Source organism: Salmo salar, chromosome 09 (genome assembly GCF_965601325.2).
Source record: "Salmo salar chromosome 09, fSalSal1, whole genome shotgun sequence".
NCBI lineage: Eukaryota > Metazoa > Chordata > Actinopteri > Salmoniformes > Salmonidae > Salmo > Salmo salar.
In genome coordinates, this window is record NC_138299.1 from 87,161,213 (window position 1) to 87,187,056 (window position 25,844).

The 25,844-nt window shown below is 47.0% G+C and overlaps 1 protein-coding gene across 1 annotated transcript in view; it reads right to left on the reverse strand.

Annotated features, from left to right (window-relative positions):
- fat1b (FAT atypical cadherin 1b) overlaps nucleotides 1-25,844 on the reverse strand; it is a 56,565-nt gene that overhangs the window by 16,380 nt on the left and 14,341 nt on the right. The window contains exons 9-22 of the mRNA XM_082956014.1: nucleotides 24,936-25,211; nucleotides 23,773-23,983; nucleotides 19,545-23,603; nucleotides 19,217-19,413; nucleotides 18,371-18,524; nucleotides 18,004-18,237; nucleotides 10,284-10,670; nucleotides 9,945-10,159; nucleotides 9,620-9,757; nucleotides 9,301-9,444; nucleotides 8,723-8,920; nucleotides 5,012-5,837; nucleotides 2,014-2,139; nucleotides 1,620-1,777 (exon numbers count right to left, since the gene is read on the reverse strand). Coding sequence (XP_082812140.1) covers nucleotides 1,620-1,777; nucleotides 2,014-2,139; nucleotides 5,012-5,837; nucleotides 8,723-8,920; nucleotides 9,301-9,444; nucleotides 9,620-9,757; nucleotides 9,945-10,159; nucleotides 10,284-10,670; nucleotides 18,004-18,237; nucleotides 18,371-18,524; nucleotides 19,217-19,413; nucleotides 19,545-23,603; nucleotides 23,773-23,983; nucleotides 24,936-25,211 — 7,323 coding nt within the window. The remainder of the gene's footprint in view (nucleotides 1-1,619; nucleotides 1,778-2,013; nucleotides 2,140-5,011; nucleotides 5,838-8,722; nucleotides 8,921-9,300; nucleotides 9,445-9,619; nucleotides 9,758-9,944; nucleotides 10,160-10,283; nucleotides 10,671-18,003; nucleotides 18,238-18,370; nucleotides 18,525-19,216; nucleotides 19,414-19,544; nucleotides 23,604-23,772; nucleotides 23,984-24,935; nucleotides 25,212-25,844) is intronic.

Genomic DNA, 25,844 nt, shown 5'->3' on the forward strand with positions numbered 1-25,844 from the left:
GTGTGGAAGAACTTGACTGGTCTGCATAGAGCCCTGGCCTCAACCCCATCGAACACCTTTGGGATGAATTGGAACGCCGACTGCGAGCCAGGCCTAATCACCCAACATCTGTCCCCAACCTCACTAATGCTCGTGGCTGAATGGAAGCAAGTCCCTGCAGCAATGTTCCAACATCAAATGGAATGCATTCCCAGAAGAGTAGAAGCTGTTATAGCAGCAAAGGGGGGACCAACTCCATATTAATGCCCGTGATTTTGGAATGAGATGTTCAAAGAGCAGGTGTCCACATACATTTGGTGATGTAGTGTATATTGAAATTCGATACTGTGATTTTTTTTGCGATTCGATGTTCCACACATATTGCTCACCATATGTCTGTTGCAGAGGGACAAGAAAGCCATGAGAAAACAAGTTTTGATCAGACATAAAAGTGCTGAAAATAAATTGGCTCCCTATTTAAAAAGAAGATGGAGAACAAGCTATGAAGGAAAAATACTGTAACTTTGGCACAGGTACAGTCAACTAGAGCAGCAAAAATTATTTTGCAATATTGTCAAAACTATATGATATGTTGGATTGAGTTTTTACTCATCTCTAATGGTTATGTCTCAAATTGCACGCTATTCCCTATATAATGCACTCAGTGGACAGTTTATTAGGTACACCACCCCGTTCACGAAAATGGTTTCTAGGGTTTACCGACAATGGTGCGACAAACAAAAAACATCCATTCAGCAGCAGTCCTGTGGACGTAAACCGCTTGTTGATGAGAGGTTGAAGGAGAATGGCAAGTATTGTGCAAGCTAACAGGCGGACAAATAATGGAGCATTACAACAGTGGTGTGTAGAGCGGCATCTCGGAACGCACAACTCGTCGGTCTTTGTCACAGACGGACTATTGCAGCAGACGACCACAGCGGGTTCCACTCAGCTAAAAACAAGAAGAGCCCCTCCAGTGGGCACGCCATCACCAACACTGGACAGTTGAGGAGTGGAAGAACATTGCCTGGTCTGACGAATCCCGGTTGCTGTTGCGTCATGCTGATGGCAGAGTCAGAATTTGGTGTAAGCAGCATGAGTCCATGGACCATCCTGCCTGGTGTCAACGGTACAGGCTGGTGACGGTGGTGTAATGTTGTAGGGAATGTTTTCCTGGCAAATGTTAGGTCCCTTCATACCAATTGAGCAACGTTTGAACTACACAGCGTAACTGAACATTGTTGCTGACCAGGTGCACCTCTTCATGGATACAGGGAGTCCGACCCGGGACTAGATTGGTGTACCTAATAAATTGTGTAGATGGAGTAGGGTGCCATTTTGAACACAAGACAATGTGATGTTAGAGAATACTGACTAAACACTTACTATTTTCCAATGAAACATGTGAGTGTCTACATGTGTACAGTTTAGTGTTGTAGTGACTGTATTCACTGTCATTTCTTCTCAAAGTTTAAATCCTGAGTTTATGGCCTGTTTTATTAAAATGTAATTTTTGATTTTCCTAACTGAACAACCAACAGCAACTTGTGACCTATCCCCTACTACTTTATAGTGCACTACTATTGACCAGAGCCCTATATAGGGAATAGGTGCCATCTGGGACTTATCTATAGACCTACCTCTAGAATGCAGTAGTCTGTTCCTCTGGCAAACAGGAGAGTGGCATGGTGGGACAAGGTTCTCAGTCTGAGAGACAGTTTCATCTCCTCTCTATAGCGGTTCTCCATCAGACGGTACCTGATGTAACCCTTCCCACTGAACCATAGCAACTGACCTCCTGTGGTTTATAAATAACATATAGACGGATCAGTTATGTGACATCTTACATCTCTGTTACTAATATCTGTTTTGCTGGTGACTGAAGTAATGGTTATATCGGATCTGAAGAAACAGGAGCCATTCTATTCATCTTGAATGTGAGAATTATGTCAAGCAAAGTTAGACTAAAGAAACAGTCATTGAAACACTATCTTGGTTGATGATCTGTTTGGTTGTTTGAGTGACAGACAGTACCTGAGCAGCCTCCCTGTTGGTCAGGTGGACAGACACAGCTGTATGGTCCCTCTCTTTGGTTGGACACACATCCCTCAGGACAGGGCTTCCCCTCACAGATCTGCTTCAACACAGGACACTCACCACCTAGTACCAAACATATCAAATCATTACAATGAGGGAGAGGACACATCCTAAATGGCACTCCATTCCCTATACAATGCACTACTTTTTGTAGGGAAAAGGGTGCCATTTGGGATGCGGCTGAAATCTAGTGTATTGGATTCTATTGTTTTATCAATAACTTGACGATATGTGATGAGTGATGTGTGGTGTGTGATGTGGTAGTGTGGTGTGTGATGGTGTGTGGTGTGGTAGTGTGTGATGTGATGTGTGGTGGTGTGTGATGTTTGGTGTGTGATGTGTGGAGTGTGGTGTGATGTGTGGTGTGTGTTATGTGGTGTGTGGTGGTGTGTGAGGTGTGTGGTGTGATGTGTGGTGTGTGTTATGTGGTGTGTGGTGGTGTGTGAGGTGTGTGAGGTGTGATGTGAGGTGTGTGGTTTGATGTAAGGTGTGATGTGAGGTGTGTACTGTGATGTGAGATGTGTGGTTTGATGTGAGGTGTGTGAGGTGTGATGTGAGGTGTGTGGTTTGATGTGAGGTGTGTTGTGAGGTGTGTACTGTGATGTGAGATGTGTGGTTTGATGTGAGGTGTGTGAGGTGTGATGTGAGGTGTGTGGTTTGATGTGAGGTGTGTGGTTTGATGTGAGGTGTGTACTGTGATGTGAGGTGTGTGGTTTGATGTGAGGTGTGTACTGTGATGTGAGGTGTGTACTGTGATGTGAGGTGTGTGGTTTGATGTGAGGTGTGTGAGGTGTGATGTGAGGTGTGTGGTTTGATGTGAGGTGTGTACTGTGATGTGAGGTGTGTACTGTGATGTGAGGTGTGTGGTTTGATGTGAGGTGTGTGGTTTGATGTGAGGTGTGTACTGTGATGTGAGGTGTGTGGTTTGATGTGAGGTGTGATGTGAGGTGTGTGGTTTGATGTGAGGTGTGTGAGGTGTGATGTGAGATGTGTACTGTGATGTGAGGTGTGTGGTTTGTTGTGAGGTATGTGAGGTGTGATGTGAGGTGTGTGGTTTGATGTGAGATGTGTGAGATGTGATGTGAGGTGTGTACTGTGATGTGTGGTGTGATGTGAGGTGTGTGGTTTGATGTGAGGTGTGATGTGAGGTGTGTACTGTGATGTGAGATGTGTGGTTTGATGTGAGGTGTGTGGTTTGATGTGAGGTGTGTGGTTTGATGTGAGGTGTGTACTGTGATGTGTGGTGTGATGTGAGGTGTGTGGTTTGATGTGAGGTGTGTGAGGTGTGATGTGAGGTGTGTACTGTGATGTGAGATGTGTGGTTTGATGTGAGGTGTGTGGTTTGATGTGAGGTGTGTGGTTTGATGTGAGGTGTGTACTGTGATGTGAGATGTGTGGTTTGATGTGAGGTGTGTGAGATGTGATGTGAGGTGTGTGGTTTGATGTGAGGTGTGTTGTGAGGTGTGTACTGTGATGTGAGATGTGTGGTTTGATGTGAGGTGTGTGAGGTGTGATGTGAGGTGTGTGGTTTGATGTGAGGTGTGTGGTTTGATGTGAGGTGTGTACTGTGATGTGAGGTGTGTGGTTTGATGTGAGGTGTGTACTGTGATGTGAGGTGTGTACTGTGATGTGAGGTGTGTACTGTGATGTGAGGTGTGTGGTTTGATGTGAGGTGTGTGGTTTGATGTGAGGTGTGTGAGGTGTGATGTGAGGTGTGTGGTTTGATGTGAGGTGTGTGGTTTGATGTGAGGTGTGTGGTTTGATGTGAGGTGTGTACTGTGATGTGAGGTGTGTGGTTTGATGTGAGGTGTGATGTGAGGTGTGTGGTTTGATGTGAGGTGTGTGAGGTGTGATGTGAGATGTGTACTGTGATGTGAGGTGTGTGGTTTGTTGTGAGGTATGTGAGGTGTGATGTGAGGTGTGTGGTTTGATGTGAGATGTGTGAGGTGTGATGTGAGGTGTGTACTGTGATGTGTGGTGTGATGTGAGGTGTGTGGTTTGATGTGAGGTGTGATGTGAGGTGTGTACTGTGATGTGAGATGTGTGGTTTGATGTGAGGTGTGTGGTTTGATGTGAGGTGTGTGAGGTGTGATGTGAGGTGTGTACTGTGATGTGAGATGTGTGGTTTGATGTGAGTTGTGTGGTTTGATGTGAGGTGTGTGGTTTGATGTGAGGTGTGTACTGTGATGTGTGGTGTGATGTGAGGTGAGGTGTGTGGTTTGATGTGAGGTGTGTGAGGTGTGATGTGAGGTGTGTACTGTGATGTGAGGTGTGTGGTTTGATGTGAGGTGTGTTGTGAGGTGTGTACTGTGATGTGAGATGTGTGGTTTGATGTGAGGTGTGTGGTTTGATGTGAGGTGTGTGGTTTGATGTGAGGTGTGTGGTTTGATGTGAGGTGTGTACTGTGATGTGAGGTGTGTACTGTGATGTGAGGTGTGTACTGTGATGTGAGGTGTGTACTGTGATGTGTGGTGTGATGTGAGGTGAGGTGTGTGGTTTGATGTGAGGTGTGTGAGGTGTGATGTGAGGTGTGTACTGTGATGTGAGATGTGTGGTTTGATGTGAGGTGTGTGGTTTGATGTGAGGTGTGTACTGTGATGTGAGGTGTGTGGTTTGATGTGAGGTGTGTGAGGTGTGATGTGAGATGTGTACTGTGATGTGAGGTGTGTGGTTTGTTGTGAGGTATGTGAGGTGTGATGTCAGGTGTGTACTGTGATGTGTGGTGTGATGTGAGGTGTGTGGTTTGATGTGAGGTGTGTGAGGTGTGATGTGAGGTGTGTGAGGTGTGTGGTTTGATGTGAGGTGTGTGAGGTGTGATGTGAGGTGTGTGGTGTGTGATGTGTGGTGTGTAGTGTGATGTGAGGTGTGATGTGTGAGGTGTGATGTGTGGTGTTGTGTGTGACGCGTGATGCGTGGTGTGTGGGGTGTGGTGTACCTTTACAGAGGCACACAGCAGATCTGTGATGTGGCGGGGTGATGAGGCTGAGTCTAGCCGTGCTGTAGGTGGTCAGGAAGTTCTGGTCCAGGGTGACCACCTCACTACAGAGCATGGCAGGACAGTCCAAGCCTGCACATAGCTTCCTGAACACCCTGACCACGCGGAGGCCTGTAACCTCCTGGATTGTACCCACAGACGCATTGAGCTTACGAAGGAGGATCCCGTCCTTGGTAGTGGTCAGGGGGCTACCGGGAGGTGACCGCTCCAGAGCCAGCAGGACATCCAGGCTACCAGGGGGCTCACAGGGCTGCAGACTGACGAGCTGAACATCACTCCTCTTGATCCCTGCCACCATGCGCAGCGCCCTCAGGAAGCCCCTCCAGTGCTCCCCTATGAACTCCTCGGGGCCCACCCCAGCCAGACGGACGGCCACGGAGCTCTCCAGCATGCGCTTGGTCACCTGGTGGACGTGCACACTGACACTGGTTGCCGTGGTGAAGCGTCCGTCAGTAACGGTGACGTTGAGCAGGTAGTGGCCCAGCCTGAGGACGTGACCAGGCCGGGTCACCAGACGGCCATCTGAGGGGGACAGGGAGAACAGTAGTGTGTTGGATAAATTGGGCTGGAGGTTGTAGGTCAGGGAGTCATAGAGGTCCTGGTCAGTGGCTCGGATCTGACCCAGCACCCCACCCGGGTAGGCCTCTCCTGGGGTGGAGATGAGTACCTCCAGGGGGAGGATAGCAGGGGGGTGGAGGCTCTCTTGGATCACCCTGATATTGATCAATGTGGAGGCCAGGATTGGTGGTCTGCCACTGTCTAGCACCTGAGGAAACACAACAGAACCACAACATCATTATTACAACCTATCAATATAATCACTACCCAGTGCTTGAATTCCTCACTTCAGGTTAAGAGGATAAAATAACAGGCTTGCAAGTGCCATTGCTGACCAGAGGGGGGGGAGTTGGTGGATTTTGAGTCACTGCTGCTTCTGCGATTAAAGGACAGAATCAATACCGGAATGAGGGCAATCTGTACAAACTCTGGGATTAAAGGAGGAAATCAATACTGGAATTAGGGCAATCTGTACCTACTCTGAGATTAAAGGAGGAAATCAATACTGGAATGAGGGCAATCTGTACCTACTCTGAGATTAAAGGAGGAAATCAATACTGGAATTAGGGCAATCTGTACCTACTCTGAGATTAAAGGAGGAAATCAATACTGGAATGAGGGCAATCTGTACCTACTCTGAGATTAAAGGAGGAAATCAATACTGGAATTAGGGCAATCTGTACCTACTCTGAGATTAAAGGAGGAAATCAATACTGGAATTAGGGCAATCTGTACCTACTCTGAGATTAAAGGAGGAAATCAATACTGGAATTAGGGCAATCTGTACAAACTCTGTTATGATCACAGAAGTTTACAACCATTCCTGTGTTTCCAGTGAACCTACTGGTGCTCCCTAATACAGACAGCAGGTATACTACCCTTCCACTATTCCCTGGTGCCGATTAAGTGGATGTCGATTAAGGCAGCCCCCCGCAACTCTCTGATTCAGAGGGGTTGGGTTAAATGCGGAAGAAACATTTCAGTTGAATGCATTCAGTTGTACAACTGACTAGATATCCCCCATTCCCTTTCAACCATTCCTGTGTTTCCGGTGAACCTACTGGTGCTCCCTGATACACACAGCAGGTATATGACCCTTCAACCATTCCTGTGTTTCCAGGAATGATTGAACCTGGGTAGCCATTTGATTAGCTGTTCAGGAGTCTTATGGCTTGGGGGTAGAAGCTGTTAAGAAGCCTTTTGGACCTAGACTTGGCGCTCCGGTACCGCTTGCGGTGCGGTAGCAGAGAGAACAGTCTATGACTAGGGTGTATTTGACCATTTTTAGGGCCTTCCTCTGACACCGCCTGGTATAGAGGTCCTGGATGGCAGGAAGCTTGGCCCCAGTGATGTACTGGGCCGTTCACACTACCCTCTGTAGTGCCTTGCGGTCAGAGTCCGAGCAATTGCCATACCAGGCAGTGATGCAACCAGTCAGGATGCTCTCAATGGTGCAGCTGTAGAACTTTGAGGATCTGAGGACCCATGCCAAATCTTTTCAGTCTCCTGAGGGGGAATAAGCTTTGTCGTGCCCTCTTCACGACTGTCTTGGTGTGTTTGGAACATGATAGTTTGTTGGTGATGTGGACACCAAGGAACTTGAAGCTCTCAACCTGCTCAACTACAGCCCTGTCGATGAGAATGGGGCAGTGCTCGGTCCTCCTTTTCCTGTAGTCCACAATCATCTCCTTTGTCTTGATCACGTTGAGGGAGAGGTTGTTGTCCGGTCGCTGACCTCCTCCCTATAGGCTGTCTCATCGTTGTCGGTGATCAGGCCTACCACCGTTGTGTCATCGGCAAACTTAATGATGGTATTGGAGTCGTGCCTGGCCATGCCGTCATGAGTGAACAGGAAGTACAGGAGGGGACTAAGCACGCAGCCCCAGAGGGGCCCCTGTGTTGAAGATCAGGGTGGCAGCTGTGTTGTTACCTACCCTTACCACCTGGGGGTGGCCCGTCAGGAAGTCCAGGATCCAGTTGCAGAGGGAGGTGTTTAGTCCCAGGGTCCTTACTTTAGTGATGAGCTTTGAGGACACTATGGTGTTGAATGCTGAGCTGTAGTCGATGAATAGCATTCTCACATAGGATAGCATTCTCCAGTGGGAAAGGGCAGTGTGGAGTGCAATAGAGATTGCATCATCTATAGATTGCATCATCATCTATAGATCTGTTGGGGCGGTATGCAAATTGGAGTGGGTCTAGGGTTTCTGAGATAATGTTGTTGATGTGAGCCATGACCAGCTTTTCAAAGCCCTTCATGGCTACAGACGTGAGTGCTATGGGTCGGTAGTCATTTATTCAGGTTACCTTTGTGTTTTTGGGCACAGGGACTATGGTGGTGTGCTTCAAACATGTAGGTATTACAGACTCAGTCAGGGACATGTTGAAAATGTCAGTGAAGACACTTGCCAGTTGGTCAGTGCATGCTCGGAGTACACGTCCTGGTAATCCATCTGGCCCTGCGGCCTTGTGAATGTTGACCTGTTTAAAGGTCTGACTCACATAGGCTATGGAGAGCGTGATCACACAGTCATCCGGAACAGCTCTCATGCATGTTTCAGTGTTACTTGCTTCGAAGCGAGCATAGAAGTTATTTAGCTCGTCTGGTAGGCTCGTCTCACTGGGCAGGAGGATAGAATTATGGTCAGATTTGCCAAATGGAGGGCGAGGGAGAGCTTTGTACGCATCTCTGTGTGTGGAGTACAGGTGGTCTCAAGTTTTTTTTTCCCTCTGGTTGCACATTTAACACGCTGGTAGAAATTTTATTTAACCAGGTAGGCTAGTTGAGAACAAGTTCTCATTTGCAACTGCGACCTGGCTGAGGTAAATGAGGTAAAACGGATTTAAGTTTCCCCGCATTAAAGTCCCCGGCCACTAGGAGCGCCTCCTCTGGATGAGCGTTTCCCTGTTTGCTTATAGCCATGTCCAGTGAACCTACTGGTGCTCCCTGATACAGACAGCAGATATACCACCCTTCAGTCACCTCAATGGTTGATCTATAACTATTAATTAACTGTATCAAGAACAAAACACATTTCAGAAAAATGTAATACTACTGTTAGCCTAATTAGCATTTTGTGAATGTAGTCCAACCTGAGCATGTAGTATGTAGTGGTCCTTTACTGTGCGGTCCAGCAGTGTGGTGGTCCTGAGGGTTCCCTGGGGGTCTATTAGGAAGGAGCCTCCCTCATCTCCCCCAAGGATGGTGAAGGAGAATGGGGGGCCGTTGTGGGAGGCATCCCTATCTGTTACAGTCAGCTTGAGAACACTGCTCCCTACTGGGACACTCTCCTGGGGTAGAGAGGGGGGGAAAGAAAGAAGGGGACAGAGGAATGGAGAGAGAGAGAGAGAGGGAGAGAGAGAGATTCCATATCCATGCCTTTCGATGTTGATTCAGGAGCTACTGTTCAGAGGCTTAATGAAGCTCCCTCGTTTATCCTTTCTCTTCTCAGCTTTACATCCTGTATCTGTACCTCACACTATTCCTTACACTCATCTGCTTCAAGTGCAACTCTATGGCACCCAATAACGTTTCTGAGGCATATTAACTTCAGTTAACTTGCACCCTCCAGCTAAACCTCACTTCATTTAAGAAGTGTAGTCAGTGTTGTCGGATGTAATCTCTCTCTCATCTCTCCGTGGCATGTCTACCGCTGACCTGTCTGTCTTACCTTGATGACAAGGCTGTAGTCGGCCTCAGAGAACACGGGCGCATTATCATTCACATCCGACACGTCAATGTTGACCAGGGCACTGCTGGATCTGGATGGACTCCCACTGTCTGATGCCAGTACCGTCAGAGTATATGCAGGCACCTTGTTAAACACAGAGTAAAGGGGTGGAAAAAAATCAACTCTAGACTTTGTGAGCAACTAACAACAATTGAGGCTTGTAACATTGCCAATACTTCAAACTGTGACAATTGGAGTGTTAATTGTGCTCTGTTGAATGAGAGGAACATGGGAAGAATGTGAAAAGTTAGTTAGCTACCTTTTCTCGGTCTAACGGGCAAACAACCTTCACCTCACCGCTGACCGTGTCTATGGTGAAGGGCCCGGCTTGGTTGCCCTTGACGATTGAAAAGTGGATGTGATTGTTGGAGGGACCATCGATGTCATCAGCCATCACCTTAACAACAAAGAACAGAGTGCATGAATGGACATGTTAACAATAGTAACAATAGTGCATCAGACGTTTTCTAGTAAAATGACACTGCAGGATTTCCCTTTCTTTCTACAGAGCATTTGAGTACAAATCAAAGCTTGAAAATGTTTCATTTATAGTGATTGGGGCCTTAATACCACTGGACACTCACCGTCAACATGGTCAGGCCCATGTCGGTATCTTCACTGATCACAGCAGAGTACACCTCCTGGCTGAAGATAGGAGAGTTGTCATTGACATCTGTCAAGTAGATGGTTACCGTGGCAATGTCACCTTGGCTCGTCCTGCCTTTTTCCGAGGCCTGTACTGTCAAATAGTGCTCATGGGACGCTTCATAATCCAGAGCCTTGGTCACAAATATGTCACCTGTAGACACACATACATACGCTCAGTAAAGGGACACTAAACTCACATGACTAGGACAGTATTTTCAATGGAAATCCTCATTTTATGTCATAAACAATAAAGATGACATTTATAGTATAGCTACCGGTGTGTGAGTCCATGCTGAACATCCCATGCTCGTTGCCGTTGATGATGGAGTAGGTGATGTCAGCGGTGGCCTTGGGGTCTCCGCTAGCCGCAAACACCCTGACCACCTGGGTCCCCAAGGTGACGTCCTCTGACACCGTGACGCCATAGTCCCTGTTTTGGAAGGCTGGGGGTTTGTCGTTGACGCTGAGCACAGAGACCAGCACGGAGCAGACAGAGGACAGTCTTCTGGGTGAGCCCTGGTCTGTGGCCCGGACACGCAGCGTGTACCCAGCCTGGGTCCTCACCAGGGGTCGCTCCACACGGACCAGCCCTGAATGCTGCTGGATGGAGAACCGGCCATCAGCTGAGTCCTCAAAGGAATACAGGATCCTGTTGTTGTTTCCTAGAGAGGGACAGAAAGTTTAACCCATAAACGCACAGCCATCTCCACTCTATCCTACATGAACAACCCAGATGAAATGGGAGGTCAATGGCGTTTTGACCAGAGCTTGCCCAGCCCAAGCATATCCAGCATACTATATCTGACCGCAGTCATTTGTTAAGATAACTGCACGACAGCTGAGTGAATTGGGGCCAAATCTCTCCATGATCTCAACGACCTCTAGAGTCATCAGATGACAAGGCATTTCATTAACTGATCCTGAACGATGCGCGTTATTGAGACCAGTGAGAGAGTCTGTCTGTGATGACATGGACATCCTCTGGGCAGTTCTGTGTTTAGGTCTGTGATTAGCGTACAGTCGTGGCCAAAAGTTTTGAGAATGACACAAATATTAATTTCCACAAAGTTTGCTGCTTCAGTGTCTTTAGATATTTTTGTCAGATGTTACTATGGAATACTGAAGTATAATTACAAGCATTTCATAAGTGTCAAAGGCTTTTATTGACAATTACATGAAGTTGATGCAAAGAGTCAATATTTGCATTGTTGACCCTTCTTTTTCAAGACCTCTGCAATCCGCCCTGGCATGCTGTCAATTAACTTCTGGGCCACATCCTGACTGATGGCAGCCCATTCTTGCATAATCAATGCTTGGAGTTTGTCAGAATTTGTGGGTTTTTGTTTGTCCACCCGCCTCTTGAGGATTGACCACAAGTTCTCAATGGGATTAAGGTCTGGGGAGTTTGCTGGCCATGGACCCAAAATATCGATGCTTTGTTCCCCGAGCCACTTAGTTATCACTTTTGCCTTATGGCAAGGTGCTCCATCATGCTGGAAAAGGCATTGTTCATCACCAAACTGTTCCTGGATGGTTGGGAGAAGTTGCTCTCGGAGGATGTGTTGGTACCATTCTTTATTCATGGCTGTGTTCTTAGGCATAATTGTGAGTGAGCCCACTCCCTTGGCTGAGAAGCAACCCGACACATGAATGGTCTTAGGATGCTTTACTGTTGGCATGACACAGGACTGATGGTAGCGCTCACCTTGTCTTCTCCGGACAAGCTTTTTTCCGGATGCCCCAAACAATCGGAAAGGGGATTCATCAGAGACAATGACTTTACCCCAGTCCTCAGCAGTTCAATCCCTGTACCTTTTGCAGAATATCAGTCTGTCCCTGATGTTTTTCCTGGAGAGAAGTGGCTTCTTTGCTGCCCTTCTTGACACCAAGCCATCCTCCAAAAGTCATCGCCTCACTGTGCTTGTAGATGCACTCACACCTGCCTGCTGCCATTCTTGAGCAAGCTCTGTACTGGTGGTGCCCCGATCCCGCAGCTGAATCAACTTTAGGAGATGGTCCTGGCGCTTGCTGGACTTTCTTGGGCGCCCTGAAGCCTTCTTCACAACAATTGAACCACTCTTCTTGAAGTTCTTGATGATCCGATAAATAGTTGATTTAGGTGCAATCTTACTGGCAGCAATATCCTTGCCTGTGAAGCCATTTTTGTGCAAAGCAATGATGACGGCATGTGTTTCCTTGCAGGTAACCATGGATGACAGAGGAAGAACAATGATTCCAAGCACCACCCTCCTTTTGAAGCTTCCAGTCTGTTATTCAAACTCAATCAGCATGACAGAGTGATCTCCAGCCTTGTCCTCGTCAACACTCACACCTGTGTTAACGAGAGAATCACTGACATGATGTTAGCTGGTCCTTTTGTGGCAGGGCTGAAATGCAGTGGAAATGTATTTGGGGATTCAGTTCATTTGCATGGCAAAGAGGGACTTTGCAATTAATTGCAATTCATCTGATCACTCTTCATACATGCTGGAATATATGCAAATTTCCATCATACAAACTGAGGCAGCAGACTTTGTGAAAATTAATATTTGTGTCATTCTCAAAAATTTTGGCCACGACTGTACACAATATGGTTGTTTATGATAGAGGCCCAGCTGGAGCGTGACATGAATGCCTCACAACAACAGGCCCTGATGAATACAGCCAGGCAGGCATCACAAATTAAACCCAACTCCCGCCATTTATGATGCAACCAAAGAAAGAGAGGAGTATGCTGCATAACAACTCTTATCACAGATTAAAGTCTGTCTGGCTCTCTATCACAGCAGGCACCAATGGAGATACGGAAAGTCCAAGGTAGGAGTCCATGGAGAAATATCCAGGCAAAGCAATATTTTCTCAATATGAAGTGCTGAAAAGCACCAGTAAGAGGTCAATTAGAGGTATATTGGAACAAATAGCTACAATTTGTTGTAAATCCACACAACAACACTGTTGTTGCACAACTACATCATCATACAGTAAACTCTTTCTGCTGGGAACAGAACCAAAGGCTGCGTCCCAAATGGCACCCTCCCTATTCCCTACTACATAATACACTACTTTTGACAAAAGTAGGGAACTAAATAGGGAATAAATAGAGTGTCATATCCAGCGTGACTTAAGTTAGTGCATTCATCTTAGGATAGCTAGGTGAGAGAACCACATTTCACAGTCATTGTAAGTACATTTTCCCTCAAAGTAGTAATCAGCAAAGTAGATACTAGTATGAAATTACAAGTGCAAGTGTTTTAAAATATAGACTGTATATATATATATATACAGTGAGGGAAAAAAGTATTTGATCCCCTGCTGATTTTGTACATTTGCCCACTGACAAAGAAATGATCAGTCTATAATTTTTATGGTAGGTTTATTTGAACAGTGAGAGACAGAATAACAACAAAAAAATCCAGAAAAACACATATAAAAAATGTTATAAAATTATTTGCATTTTAATGAGGGAAATAAGTATTTGACCCCTCTGCAAAACATGACTTAGTACTTGGTGGCAAAACCCTTGTTGGCAATCACAGAGGTCAGACGTTTCTTGTAGTTGGCCACCAGGTTTGCACACATCTCAGGAGGGATTTTGTCCCACTCCTCTTTGCAGATCTTCTCCAAGTCATTAAGGTTTCAAAGCTGACATTTGGCAACTCGAACCTTCAGCTCCCTCCACAGATTTTCTATGGGATTAAGGTCTGGAGACTGGCTAGGCCACTCCAGGACCTTAATATGCTTCTTCTTGAGCCACTCCTTTGTTGCCTTGGCCGTGTGTTTTGGGTCATTGTCATGCTGGAATACCTATCCACGACCCATTTTCAATGCCCTGGCTGAGGGAAGGAGGTTCTCACCCAAGATTTGACGGTACATGGCCCCGTCCATCGTCCCTTTGATGCGGTGAAGTTGGCCTGTCCCCTTAGCAGAAAAACACCCCCAAAGCATAATGATTCCACCTCCATGTTTGACGGTGGGGATGGTGTTCTTGGGGTCATAGGCAGCATTCCTCCTCCTCCAAACATGGCGAGTTGAGTTGATGCCAAAGAGCCCCATTTTGGTCTCATCTGACCACAACACTTTCACCCAGTTGTCCTCTGAATCAGATGTTCATTGGCAAACTTCAGACGGGCATGTATATGTGCTTTCTTGAGCAGGGGGACCTTGCGGGCGCTGTAGGGTTTCAGTCCTTCACGGCGTAGTGTGTTACCAATTGTTTTCTTGGTGACTGTGGTCCCAGCTGCCTTGAGATCATTGCCAAGATCCTCCCGTGTAGTTCAGGGCTGATTCCTCACCGTTCTCATGATCATTGCAACTCCACGAGGTGAGATCTTGCATGGAGCCTCAGGCCGAGGGAGATTGACAGTTCTTTTGTGTTTCTTCCATTTGCGAATAGTCGCACCAACTGTTGTCACCTTCTCACCAAGCTGCTTGGCGATGGTCTTGTAGCCCATTCCAGCCTTGTGTAGGTCTACAATCTTGTCCCTGACATCCTTGGAAAGCTCTTTGGTCTTGGCCATGGTGGAGAGTTTGGAATCTGATTGATTGATTGCTTCTGTGGACAGGTGTCTTTTATACAGGGAACAAACTGAGATTAGGAGCACTCCCTTTAAGAGTGTGCTCCTAATCTCAGCTCGTTACCTGTATAAAAGACACCTGGGAGCCAGAAATCTTTCTGATTGAGAGGTGGTCAAATACTTATTTCCCTCATTAAAATGCAAATCATTTTATAACATTTTTGACATGCGTTTTTTTCTGGATTTTTTGGGTTGTTATTCTGTCTCTCACTGTTCAAATAAACCTACCATTAAAATTATAGACTGATCATTTCTTTGCCAGTGGGCAAACGTACAAAATCAGCAGGATCAAATACTTTTTCCCTCACTGTATATATACTGCTCCAAAAAATAAAGGGAACACTTAAACAACACAATGTAACTCCAAGTCAATCACACTTCTGTGAAATCAAACTGTCCACTTAGGAAGCAACACTGATTGACAATACATTTCACATGCTGTTGTGCAAATGGAATAGACAACAGGTGGAAATTATAGGCAATTAACAAGACACCCCCAATAAAGGAGTGGTTCTGCAGGTGGTAACCACAGACCACTTCTCAGTTCCTTTGCTTCCTGGCTGATATTTTGGTCACTTTTGAATGCTGGCGGTGCTTTCACTCTAGTGGTAGCATGAGACGGAGTCTACAACCCACACAAGTGGCTCAGGTAGTGCAGCTCATCCAGGATGGCACATCAATGCGAGCTGTGGCAAGAAGGTTTGCTGTGTCTGTCAGCGTAGTGTCCAGAGCATGGAGGCGCTACCAGGAGACAGGCCAGTACATCAGGAGACGTAGGAGGGCAACAACCGAGCAGCAGGACCGCTACCTCCACCTTTGTGCAAGGAGGAGCAGGAGGAGCACTGCCAGAGCCCTGCAAAATGACCTCCAGCAGGCCACAAATGTGCATGTGTCTGCTCAAACGGTCAGAAACAGACTCCATGAGGGTGGTATGAGGGCCCGACGTCCACAGGTGGGGGTTGTGCTTACAGCCCAACACCGTGCAGGAGGTTTGGCATTTGTGTCCTCCTCCCAGAGTGCTAAGAGCCTCGGCGTGACCCTGGACAACACCCTGTCGTTCTCCACTAACATCAAGGCGGTGACCCGATCCTGTAGGTTCATGCTCTACAACATTCGCAGAGTACGACCCTGCCTCACACAGGAAGCGGCGCAGGTCCTAATCCAGGCACTTGTCATCTCCCGTCTGGATTACTGCAACTCGTTGTTGGCTGGGCTCCCTGCCTGTGCCATTAAACCCCTACAACTCATCCAGAACGCCGCAGCCCGTCTGGTGTTCAACCTTCCCAAGTTCTCTCACGTCACCCCACTCCTCCGCTCTCTCCACTGGCTTCCAGTCGAAGCTCGCATCCGCTACAAGACCATGGTGCTTGCCTATGGAGCTGTGAGGGGAACGGCACCTCCGTACCTTCAGGCTCTGATCAGGCCCTACACCCAAACAAGGGCACTGCGTTCATCCACCTCTGGCCTGCTCGCCTCCCTACCTCTGAGGAAGCACAGTTCCCGCTCAGCCAAGTCAAAACTGTTCGCTGCTCTGGCACCCCAATGGTGGAACAAGCTCCCTCACGACGCCAGGACAGCGGAGTCAATCACCACCTTCCGGAGTCACCTGAAACCCCACCTCTTTAAGGAATACCTGGGATAGGATAAAGTAATCCTTCTAACCCCCCCTTAAAGATTTAGATGCACTATTGTAAAGTGGTTGTTCCACTGGATATTATAAGGTGAATGCACCAATTTGTAAGTCGCTCTGGATAAGAGCGTCTGCTAAATGACTTAAATGTAAATGTAAATTTGCCAGAGAACACCAAGATTGGCAAATTCGCCACTGGCGCCCTGTGCTCTTCACAGATGAAAGCAGGTTCACACTGAGCACATGTGACAGACGTGACAGAGTCTGGAGACGCCGTGGAGAACGTTATGCTGCCTGCAACATCCTTTAGCATGACCGGTTTGGCGGTGGGTCAGTCATGGTGTGGGGTGGCAATTCTTTGGGGGGCCGCACAGCCCTCTATGTGCTCGCCAGAGGTAGCCTGACTGCCATTAGGTACCGAGATGAGATCCTCAGACCCCTTGTGAGAACATATGCTGGTGCGGTTGGCCCTGGGTTCCTCCTAATGCAAGACAATGCTAGACCACATGTAGCTGGAGTGTGTCAGCAGTTCCTGCAAGAGGAAGGCATTGATGCTATGGACTGGCCCGCCCACTCCCCAGACCTGAATCCAATTGAGCACATCTGGGACATCATGTCTCGCTCCATCCACCAACGCCACGTTGCACCACAGACTGTCCAGGAGTTGGCGGATGCTTTAGTCCAGGTCTGGGAGGAGATCCCTCAGGAGACCATCCGCCACCTCAGGAGCATGCCCAGGCGTTGTAGGGAGGTCATACAGGCACGTGGAGGCCACACACACTACTGAGCCTCATTTTGACTTGTTTTAAGGACATTACATCAAAGTTGGATCAGCCTGTAGTGTGGTTTTCCACTTTAATTTTGAGTGTGACTCCAAATCCAGACCTCCATGGGTTGATAAATTGGATTTCCATTGATTATTTTTGTGTGATTTTGTTGTCAGCACATTCAACTATGTAAAGAAAAAAGTATTTAATAAGATTATTTCATTCATTCAGATCTAGGATGTGTTATTTTAGTGTTCCCTTTATTTTTTGAGCAGTGTATATATATATATAGACCATGTGTGGGTGTGTTTTCACCTTGGTTAGGGCTGTTGACTGAAACAAACTATGTATAGTGGATACCATCTCTTTATACTCGTATTGCTGAGGACCAATGGACAAAAGCACTGTCCGTATCAATCACTCACTGCATTAAGTCCATATAGAGGAAGTCTTTCATTCTTTTGTTGTTGTTTTCCTGTAGCTTGGTTGGTTGGAGAGGAAATATTATTTACACAGCTTGCCGGTGTTTAATTGAATTTCGAGGAATATTTGGGCTTGACTGTTAAGAGGAAAGGACTACTGTCAATAACAGACTAAATAACATTGTCAGTTTATCATCAAAGCAATCTTTTTCCAGTTTAATAATTCCATCAGTCTGGGCAGTGTTATTTTGTGTTTGTATGTGTGTGTGTCTTCCGTTAATACCAGGATAAAGCATAGACCTCATTCTCTGTCTTACTACATAATTGACTGCTTGCAACAAAGAGCAACCAGCGCTTACACGTTCATTATGACTTTGGAAACTTCTGCAAGACTAATTTCAAAAGGTATACCACACCAACCATTTCTTTTGAATGTGAATTAGGACTTTTCTCAAGGCTCTTTATTCATTGCATCAGCATATCTATTCTAATTGAGCCGTAAATCGTAATTATTGCCGCACATTTATTACATTAGTTCTGTCTAATAACAGGATATATCTTATCATAACATGAATACTTTTTGGCAAGTTAATTCCTCTTACCTGCATCCAGATCAGTGGCCTGTAGCCGTGCCACATACGCGTTTATCTCAGTGTTCTCAAAGACAGTGACAGGGTAGGGGTCAGCTGTGAACTCAGGAGCGTTATCGTTGACATCTCCCACTGTTATCACCACATTAGCCTGGCAGTAACGCTGTCCTCCGTCCTCCGCTTGCACCAATAGACTGTACACATCCCTCTCCTCACGGTCCAACGGCAACAGGGTTCTCACCCGGCCTTCAGAATACACACAGCACAGACAATTACGTCTTAGGTTCTACAGGCTCCACTCTTAGAACATTTACTAGTAACATTTGGTGAACAATTTTCTCCAAACATGATGATTATATGTTTGATTGATATACAGTACCTGTGTCTGATTCAATGCTAAAGTAATCAGCTCCATCTCCAGAGAGAGTGTACGAGATCTGAGCGTTGGATTGGATGTCTGCATCAGTGGCAGAGACTTGCAGGACCAGCCTCCCTTCAGGAGTGTTCTCAGGGACTGTCTGGGCATAGAGAGCCTGTAGAGGAGTCATGGACGTTACATGAAGTAAACAACTCTGTAAGAAACTCAACAAAATACATATAAACTTTGGACTTCGTATTACATAGAAATGTCATATTACAAAGAAACTTCACAGGACTTCATATTACATAGAAACTTCGTAGGGTCATTTTGTTTAAAAGTACTTTCACTCTGTTACAGTATGTTCTCTAAGTGCCTTTGTACTGCCCAACCCTTACCCTCTCACAGACAGGACTGTTGTCGTTTTGCACTGCCCAACCCTTACCCTCTCACAGACAGGACTGTTGTCGTTTTGCACTGCCCAACCCTTACCCTCTCACAGACAGGACTGTTGTCGTTTTGCACTGCCCAACCCTTACCCTCTCACAGACAGGACTGTTGTCGTTTTGCACTGCCCAACCCTTACCCTCTCACAGACAGGACTGTTGTCGTTTTGCACTGCCCAACCCTTACCCTCTCACAGACAGGACTGTTGTCGTTTTGCACTGCCCAACCCTTACCCTCTCACAGACAGGACTGTTGTCATTTTACACTGCCCAACCCTTACCCTCTCACAGACAGGACTGTTGTCGTTTTGCACTGCCCAACCCTTACCCTCTCACAGACAGGACAGTTCTCAACTGCACTGCCCAACCCTTACCCTCTCACAGACAGGATTGTTCTTGTTTTGCACTGCCCAACCCTTACCCTCTCACAGACAGGACTGTTGTCGTTTGCATCGAGGACACTGATCTCCACAGTGGCTGTGGTCACAGACGTTCCGTCGGAAGCAGTGACGTTCAGGAGGTAACTGTCCCTCTCCTCCCTGTCCAGAGCTCTCCTCACCACCACCCTCCACTCCCCCTGAGAGTGCTCCAGGTCAAACTGAGCCCGTGGATCACCTCCTGGGAGAGGCAAAATAAATTTCACATTCAGGGTAAAAAACAATCTTGCAAAATTATCCAAAGCAACTGAAACATCCCTGTGACATTCTGTAATTCAAAGACAATCTGTTTACTCAAGCCAGCTAGAGTACCTGTGATGAAACAGCAGATTGGCTTGTTGAGGTCTTCAGAGTCTCTGTCGGTGGTCCTCAGGACTGCTATGGCCCTGCTAGGAACGGGGATGTCCTCACTGACGCTGGCCCTGAACACCTCCGCCGTGAAGCGCATAGGATTGTCATTCACGTCTACCACCGTCACCTCCACCGTGGCAGCGGTATTCAGCCTCCCGTCATGCCCTCTGTCTGTAGCCAGTACTGCTACTGAGTACTGGTCATGCCGCTCCCGGTCCAGCTCCTTCAGGGTTGTGACCCACCCTGACTCTCCATCCACAGCAAACATCCCCAGGACCTCTACAGAGTTTTGATACTGGTCCAGACTGTAGGTAACCTGGCCGTTCACTCCTGAGTCTAGATCAGTAGCTCTCACCTGAATCACTGAGGTCCCTTTAGGTAGGTTCTCAACAACAAATGATCTGTAAGAGTCCGATTCAAACTGTGGACTGTTATCGTTGACGTCCTGTACCTGAATATGGAGTTGGGCAGTAGTAATCACATCAATGTCCTCTAGGTCGCCCTGTGCCTGCAGAGTCAGCAGGTACCATTTAGTGGTTTCAAAGTCAAGACGTTTGGCTAGTTTGAGCTTCCCTGTGTCTGTGTTGACAACGAAGACTTGGTCTTGGTTGCTCTCAGGGGTGCTGCCCTTAACAAGGTTGTATATCAAAAGCTGCTCACTCTCTTGGATGACATCAATCTCAGAACCTATAGGAAGACCCTCACTGACTGACCATCTCTTCTGTAACTCAACTAGTTTTGGCACGGTCACCTCCTTGGGCAGTAGTCTGATGTATACTGGCACCAAAGTTTTTTTCGGTGGATCTCCAGCGTCTTTAGCACTCACATAAAAGGAAAAGAGGTCATTTGTATAAGCTGTAAATTTGTTTTTGGCAATTATATCACCATTGAGAGGATGTATGTCAAAACCTCCCACCTCAGATTCTACAGTGTAAGTGATGTCAGCATTGCTGCCTTCATCTGCGTCCACAGCAGTAACTCTGACTATGACAGTTCCTTCAGAGACATCCCTGGGAATATTGGCATTGTATTCTGCTGCCCTGAACTGAGGAGCGTTATCGTTAACATCAGTCAGGATCACGTTGACAGAGGTGAAGCCTAGCTTTCCCCCTCCATCTTTAGCCATCAGACTAATAGAGATTAGGTTACTGATTACATTCTCTCTGTCTAAGCTTTCCACAGTAAAAATCTCCCCATTTTCATTGATAGTGAATCTGTCCTTTGCGACATCATTCACTATGTAATATGTCACCTTGCCATACACTCCAAGATCTTTATCGGTAGCTGTGACTTGAGTGACCAACGTGCCAACAGGTGAGTTCTCCAACAGCTCTACAACAGAGTCAGTGTGTGAGAAAGAGGGGCTGTGGAGGTTAGAAGTGACCACTGTGACCTGTACGTTACATACACTACTATAAAGCCCATCAGACACAGACACACTGAGGTTATAGAGTGTCTCCCTGTTCAGCTTGCGGTATTTCGATATGACAATCTCTCCACTCCTTCCGTCGATGGTGAAGCTGGAGTCCTCATTGCCAGAGAGTAGGGAGTACTCCAGGTGGTTAGTGTCTGACAGGTCAGCATCAGAGGTCCTCACACAGGCTACAAAATGACCCCTTTGGGCCAGCTGGCTGACCATAGCCTTATACAGATGCTGTGTGAAGACTGGTGGGTTGTCATTGATGTCTGTCACTGAGATGATGACTGGGACCTCACTGGATTGGGCAGGGACACCCCCATCCACAGCTCTGACCACCAACCTATGTTGTGGTCCCACCTCAAAGTCTAACAGGCCAGATGTTATGATCACCCCACTGTCTTGGTCAATGGTGAAGTAATCTGAGGAGCCACCCCCCTCCTCCACTAACTGGTAAAACAGCACTTTGTTGTTGCCCGAGTCTGAGTCTGTGGCAGACACCTGTAACACTGACGAGTCAATGTCAGCCAACTCAGACACACTAGCCTCATATAACCTCTCTTTGAAAGTCGGTGCATTATCATTGACGTCCTCCAAGATAATGTCAAGGAAAACTTCAGAGTGAGCCCCTGTAAGTGAGTCTGAGGCTCGGATACTAAGTCTGTATGCTGGGTGGGTCTCGTAGTCCAACGGCTGTACAACATGGATGACACCAGTGATGAAACTAATGGAGAACTGACCTAAAGGGTCTCCCTTAGAGATGCTATAGACAGTCCTTGGTCCCTCTGAAGCATTGGCCTGGATCTTCACAAAGGAGGTGTCTAATGGAACATCCTCTGGTATAACTATGTCATAGGATGATTTTTCAAACACAGGTACGGCTTTGTTCACCACTGTCACCGCCACCTCCACTGTTGCCGAGAGAGACGGGTCCCCTCTGTCTTTAGCGATGACGCTGATTGCAAACTTAGTGTCAACGTCTTCTGGGTGAATGGTCCTTTTGAGTGAGATTTCCCCTGAGGGGCTGATCTGAAAATATCCCCAGTCTTCTTTCAGCTGGTATTTGATCTCAGCATTCCTACCAATGTCTTTATCCACTGTGGTTATCTGCCTGACAACCTGACCCACTGCTGAATCTAACTGCACCAGGGCTGAGTAGGGGAGTCCCACGAACACAGGCTCATTGTCATTTACATCTTCAATGGTCACCACCACAAGAGCATGAGCCACCCCTGAGGATCTGTGTTCCTTCGTCACCTCCACAACGATCTCAAACGTATCCTGTTCCTCTCGATCGAAAGGTACTCCAGTCGTAAACAGCACACCAGAGGTGTGTCCAATTTCAAACCTCCCCTGTGGGTTCAGGATGGTGTAAAACAGAGGTTCGTTTAACCTTTTTCTCGCAGCAGTCACCACAGCCAGGGTTTTCCTCTCAGATGAGTTCTCTGGTAGAGAGACAGTATACAGGTCCTTGGCAAACGCCAGATCCTTGTTCTGATTCTCTCTTATGTTAATTTTGACCATGGCAGTCTTGGTGAACTTCCCATCAGACACTCTGACTGTCAACTCGTATCCATTTCGCAACTGGGCTGGATTCAAAACAGAAATAACGCCTGACTTGGGATCAATCATGAATTGACCTCCTATGTTTCCATCTGAGATAGAGAACAGCAGTTTGGAACCAGCTTCTGAATCCAGATCAGTGGCGTTTATAGAAATCACCTTCACTCCACTGTAGGTTGGCACTATGACAGACGTCTCAAACACGTCTTGGCTGAATGTTGGGGGGCAATCATTGACATCAGTGATGTGGATGGTGACATAGGCTATGGTCTCAGAGAAAAGTTGTGGCTTTCCACTGTCATGGACCTGCACAGTGAAGTTGAACTCTGACCTCTGCTCATAATCCAGGCCAGTGACAGTGCGAATGGCTCCGGTGCTGGAGTCAATGGCGAAGTAGTCAAGGGCATAGGGCTCTACAATCTGGTAGACCAGCCTGCCATTCAGATCACTGTCAGCATCAGTGGCTTGGATAACCAGAGGAGACTTTCCATTGGTTAGCACCATACTGTTAACAGGGGCGGACTCACTGACAACTCCTCTGAACTCTGTCTGTGTGAACACTGGACTGTTGTCATTCTCATCTTTGAGGTGAATAAGGACTGTAACATAGTTCACCATCTCTGCCATGTTGGTGGCCTGCACTGTCAGTCTATATGAAGACACACTCTCATAGTCCAACAGCCTCTGAGTGACAACAACCCCAGAGGTTGGATTGATATCGAAGGCGTTGTTGACATTTCCCTCTCTGATCTGGTAGAGGACAGAAGAGTGACTGGAGGCAGAGACCAGAGTAACTAAGCTCCCTACAGGGGCTGTCTCACTGATAACAGCTGAGATCTCCTCCTCAGGGAACCTGGGCCTGGTGTTATCTGGCACAGTGACAGCTATACGTACTGCTGTCACCGCACTCAGTGGAGGCGCTCCTCTGTCTGACGCCTTTACAGCCAGCTCAAACTGACTCTTGTCATCACGATCTAGCTCCTTAGCCACTGTAATGGTCCCCAGGACTAGGTCGATAGCAAACATGTTGTCCTCGTTCCCTGTGAAGGGAAAACAGCAAAAGAGAGTAAAAACAAAAATATTAGTAACAGCATGGATTGTTATTCTACAGTCTGGTGTACTGTAGTTATTAATTAATAGTCAAAGACTAAAAAGTCATGGTACACAGAGAGTCATGGTTTCAACAGTGTGGTAGGAACAGTACTGTACCTGACTCTATGATGTAGCTGATCTCTGCATTGCTTCCTCTGTCTCGATCCTGAGCAGTAACTTGAAGTACAGCTGATCCCACAGCAGCTGACTCAAACACCTGGCCTGAGTACCGGGGGCTGGTGAACCAGGGGGTGTTATCATTGGTGTCCTCCACGTTAACTATCACTCTGACCAGGTTACACTTTAAAGGCACACAATCATCACACACCTGGAAAACACATGGATCACAGTACTCATATAAGACATATCACACATGGGTAGGTGCTACACTGTACCAGTTATTCCTACAGACCTGTTTCTCAAACAAAACATCAACCAAGACATCCACACAGTGACACAGAAAGGCCTGTTTATCCGCTTGATTTTATCTGAAAGGCTTGTTTGTCAGCTTGATTTGATCTGATTTGAAAGGCTTGTTAATCAGCTTGATTTGATCTGATTTGAAAGGCTTGTTTATCAGCCTGATTTGCGTGTTATGAGTGATACATGACTCATTGTGCGTTCCAAATAATAGCACCCTTCTCCCTATATAGTGCACTACTTTTGTGGGCCATGGTCAAAAGTAGTGCACCATAAAGGGAATAGGGTGCCATCTGGGACAAAGCCACATTAAATACCTAGTGTTGTCTTACCATGACAGTGAGGGCGTGGCGGTAGATCCCTCATGTCGTCTTACCATGACAGTGAGGGCGTGGCGGTAGATCCCTCATGTCGCCTTACCGTGACAGTGAGGGCGTGGCGGTAGATCCCTCATGTTGTCTTACCATGACAGTGAGGGCGTGGCGGTAGATCCCTCATGTTGTCTTACCATGACAGTGAGGGCGTGGCGGTAGATCCCTCATGTCGCCTTACCATGACAGTGAGGGCGTGGTGGTAGATCCCTCATGTCGCCTTACCATGACAGTGAGGGTGTGGCGGTAGATCCCTCATGTCGTCTTACCATGACAGTGAGGGTGTGGCGGTAGATCCCTCATGTCGTCTTACCATGACAGTGAGGGTGTGGCGGTAGATCCCTCATGTTGTCTTACCATGACAGTGAGGGCGTGGCGGTAGATCCCTCATGTCGTCTTACCATGACAGTGAGGGTGTGGCGGTAGATCCCTCATGTCGTCTTACCATGACAGTGAGGGTGTGGCGGTAGATCCCTCATGTCGTCTTACCATGACAGTGAGGGTGTGTTTGTTCATGACCTCGTGGTCCAGCGGTTCTGTGTTGTAGAGCTGTCCCGTCCCAGGGTCCAGCCTGAACCTCCTCTGGCTGAAGAGATCAGTGCTGCTCAGCAGAGTGAAGGTTAGCTTGTTCCTCTGGTCTCTGTCTGTGGCACTGAGCTGCAGAATGCCTGATTCTGGTGCTGTGTCCTCTGGGATGCTGACCTCATACTGGGGCTGAGAGAACTGGGGCCGGTGGTTGTTGGTGTCAATCACTTTGATGAACACCTAGGTAAATGAAGACAGAGGCTGTGTATTTGTTGCACCAATTTCCAACATACTGCAAATTGAAAAGAGGCTGTTTGTTTCAAAATGCATTTAGTTACAACAGTATGCAAATGAAAATAACAGTATGCATTGCTGTGTAAGTATTTGTTGCACCGATTTCCAACATCTTGCAAATGAACTTAACAGTAAGCTTTAAGTGCGGACATCTTCATTGCTGTCATGCATTACACTTTTATATTTAAAATAGTCTTCCCTTGTTTCCTGAGTGGAATCAGCACTAAAAGTGTTCACTTCTAAGATCCTGTTTGAATGTCCAATATTTTGGTACTGTAGCTATTTTCAACATTAGTTCCATACTCCATAAACCCACATAAGAGGGGAAAGAGATGTGACTCAACGGCATTATGTGCAGGAACATATGGTAGTGTTATACTGAGGTAGAAATTGCCATAAATAAATGTGCTTTTTAGAGAAAAAGTCACTACAAACAAACAAATGAAGAAATTGATTGGGTGTTTGGCAGATGTCTAGATTGCAATAAAACCGCTTGGGTAAACAATTCTCTAAACCTGGACCTTTAAAACCATATGAAGGCCATGTGTGCGTCCACGATGACAGCCTATCCCTAATGTA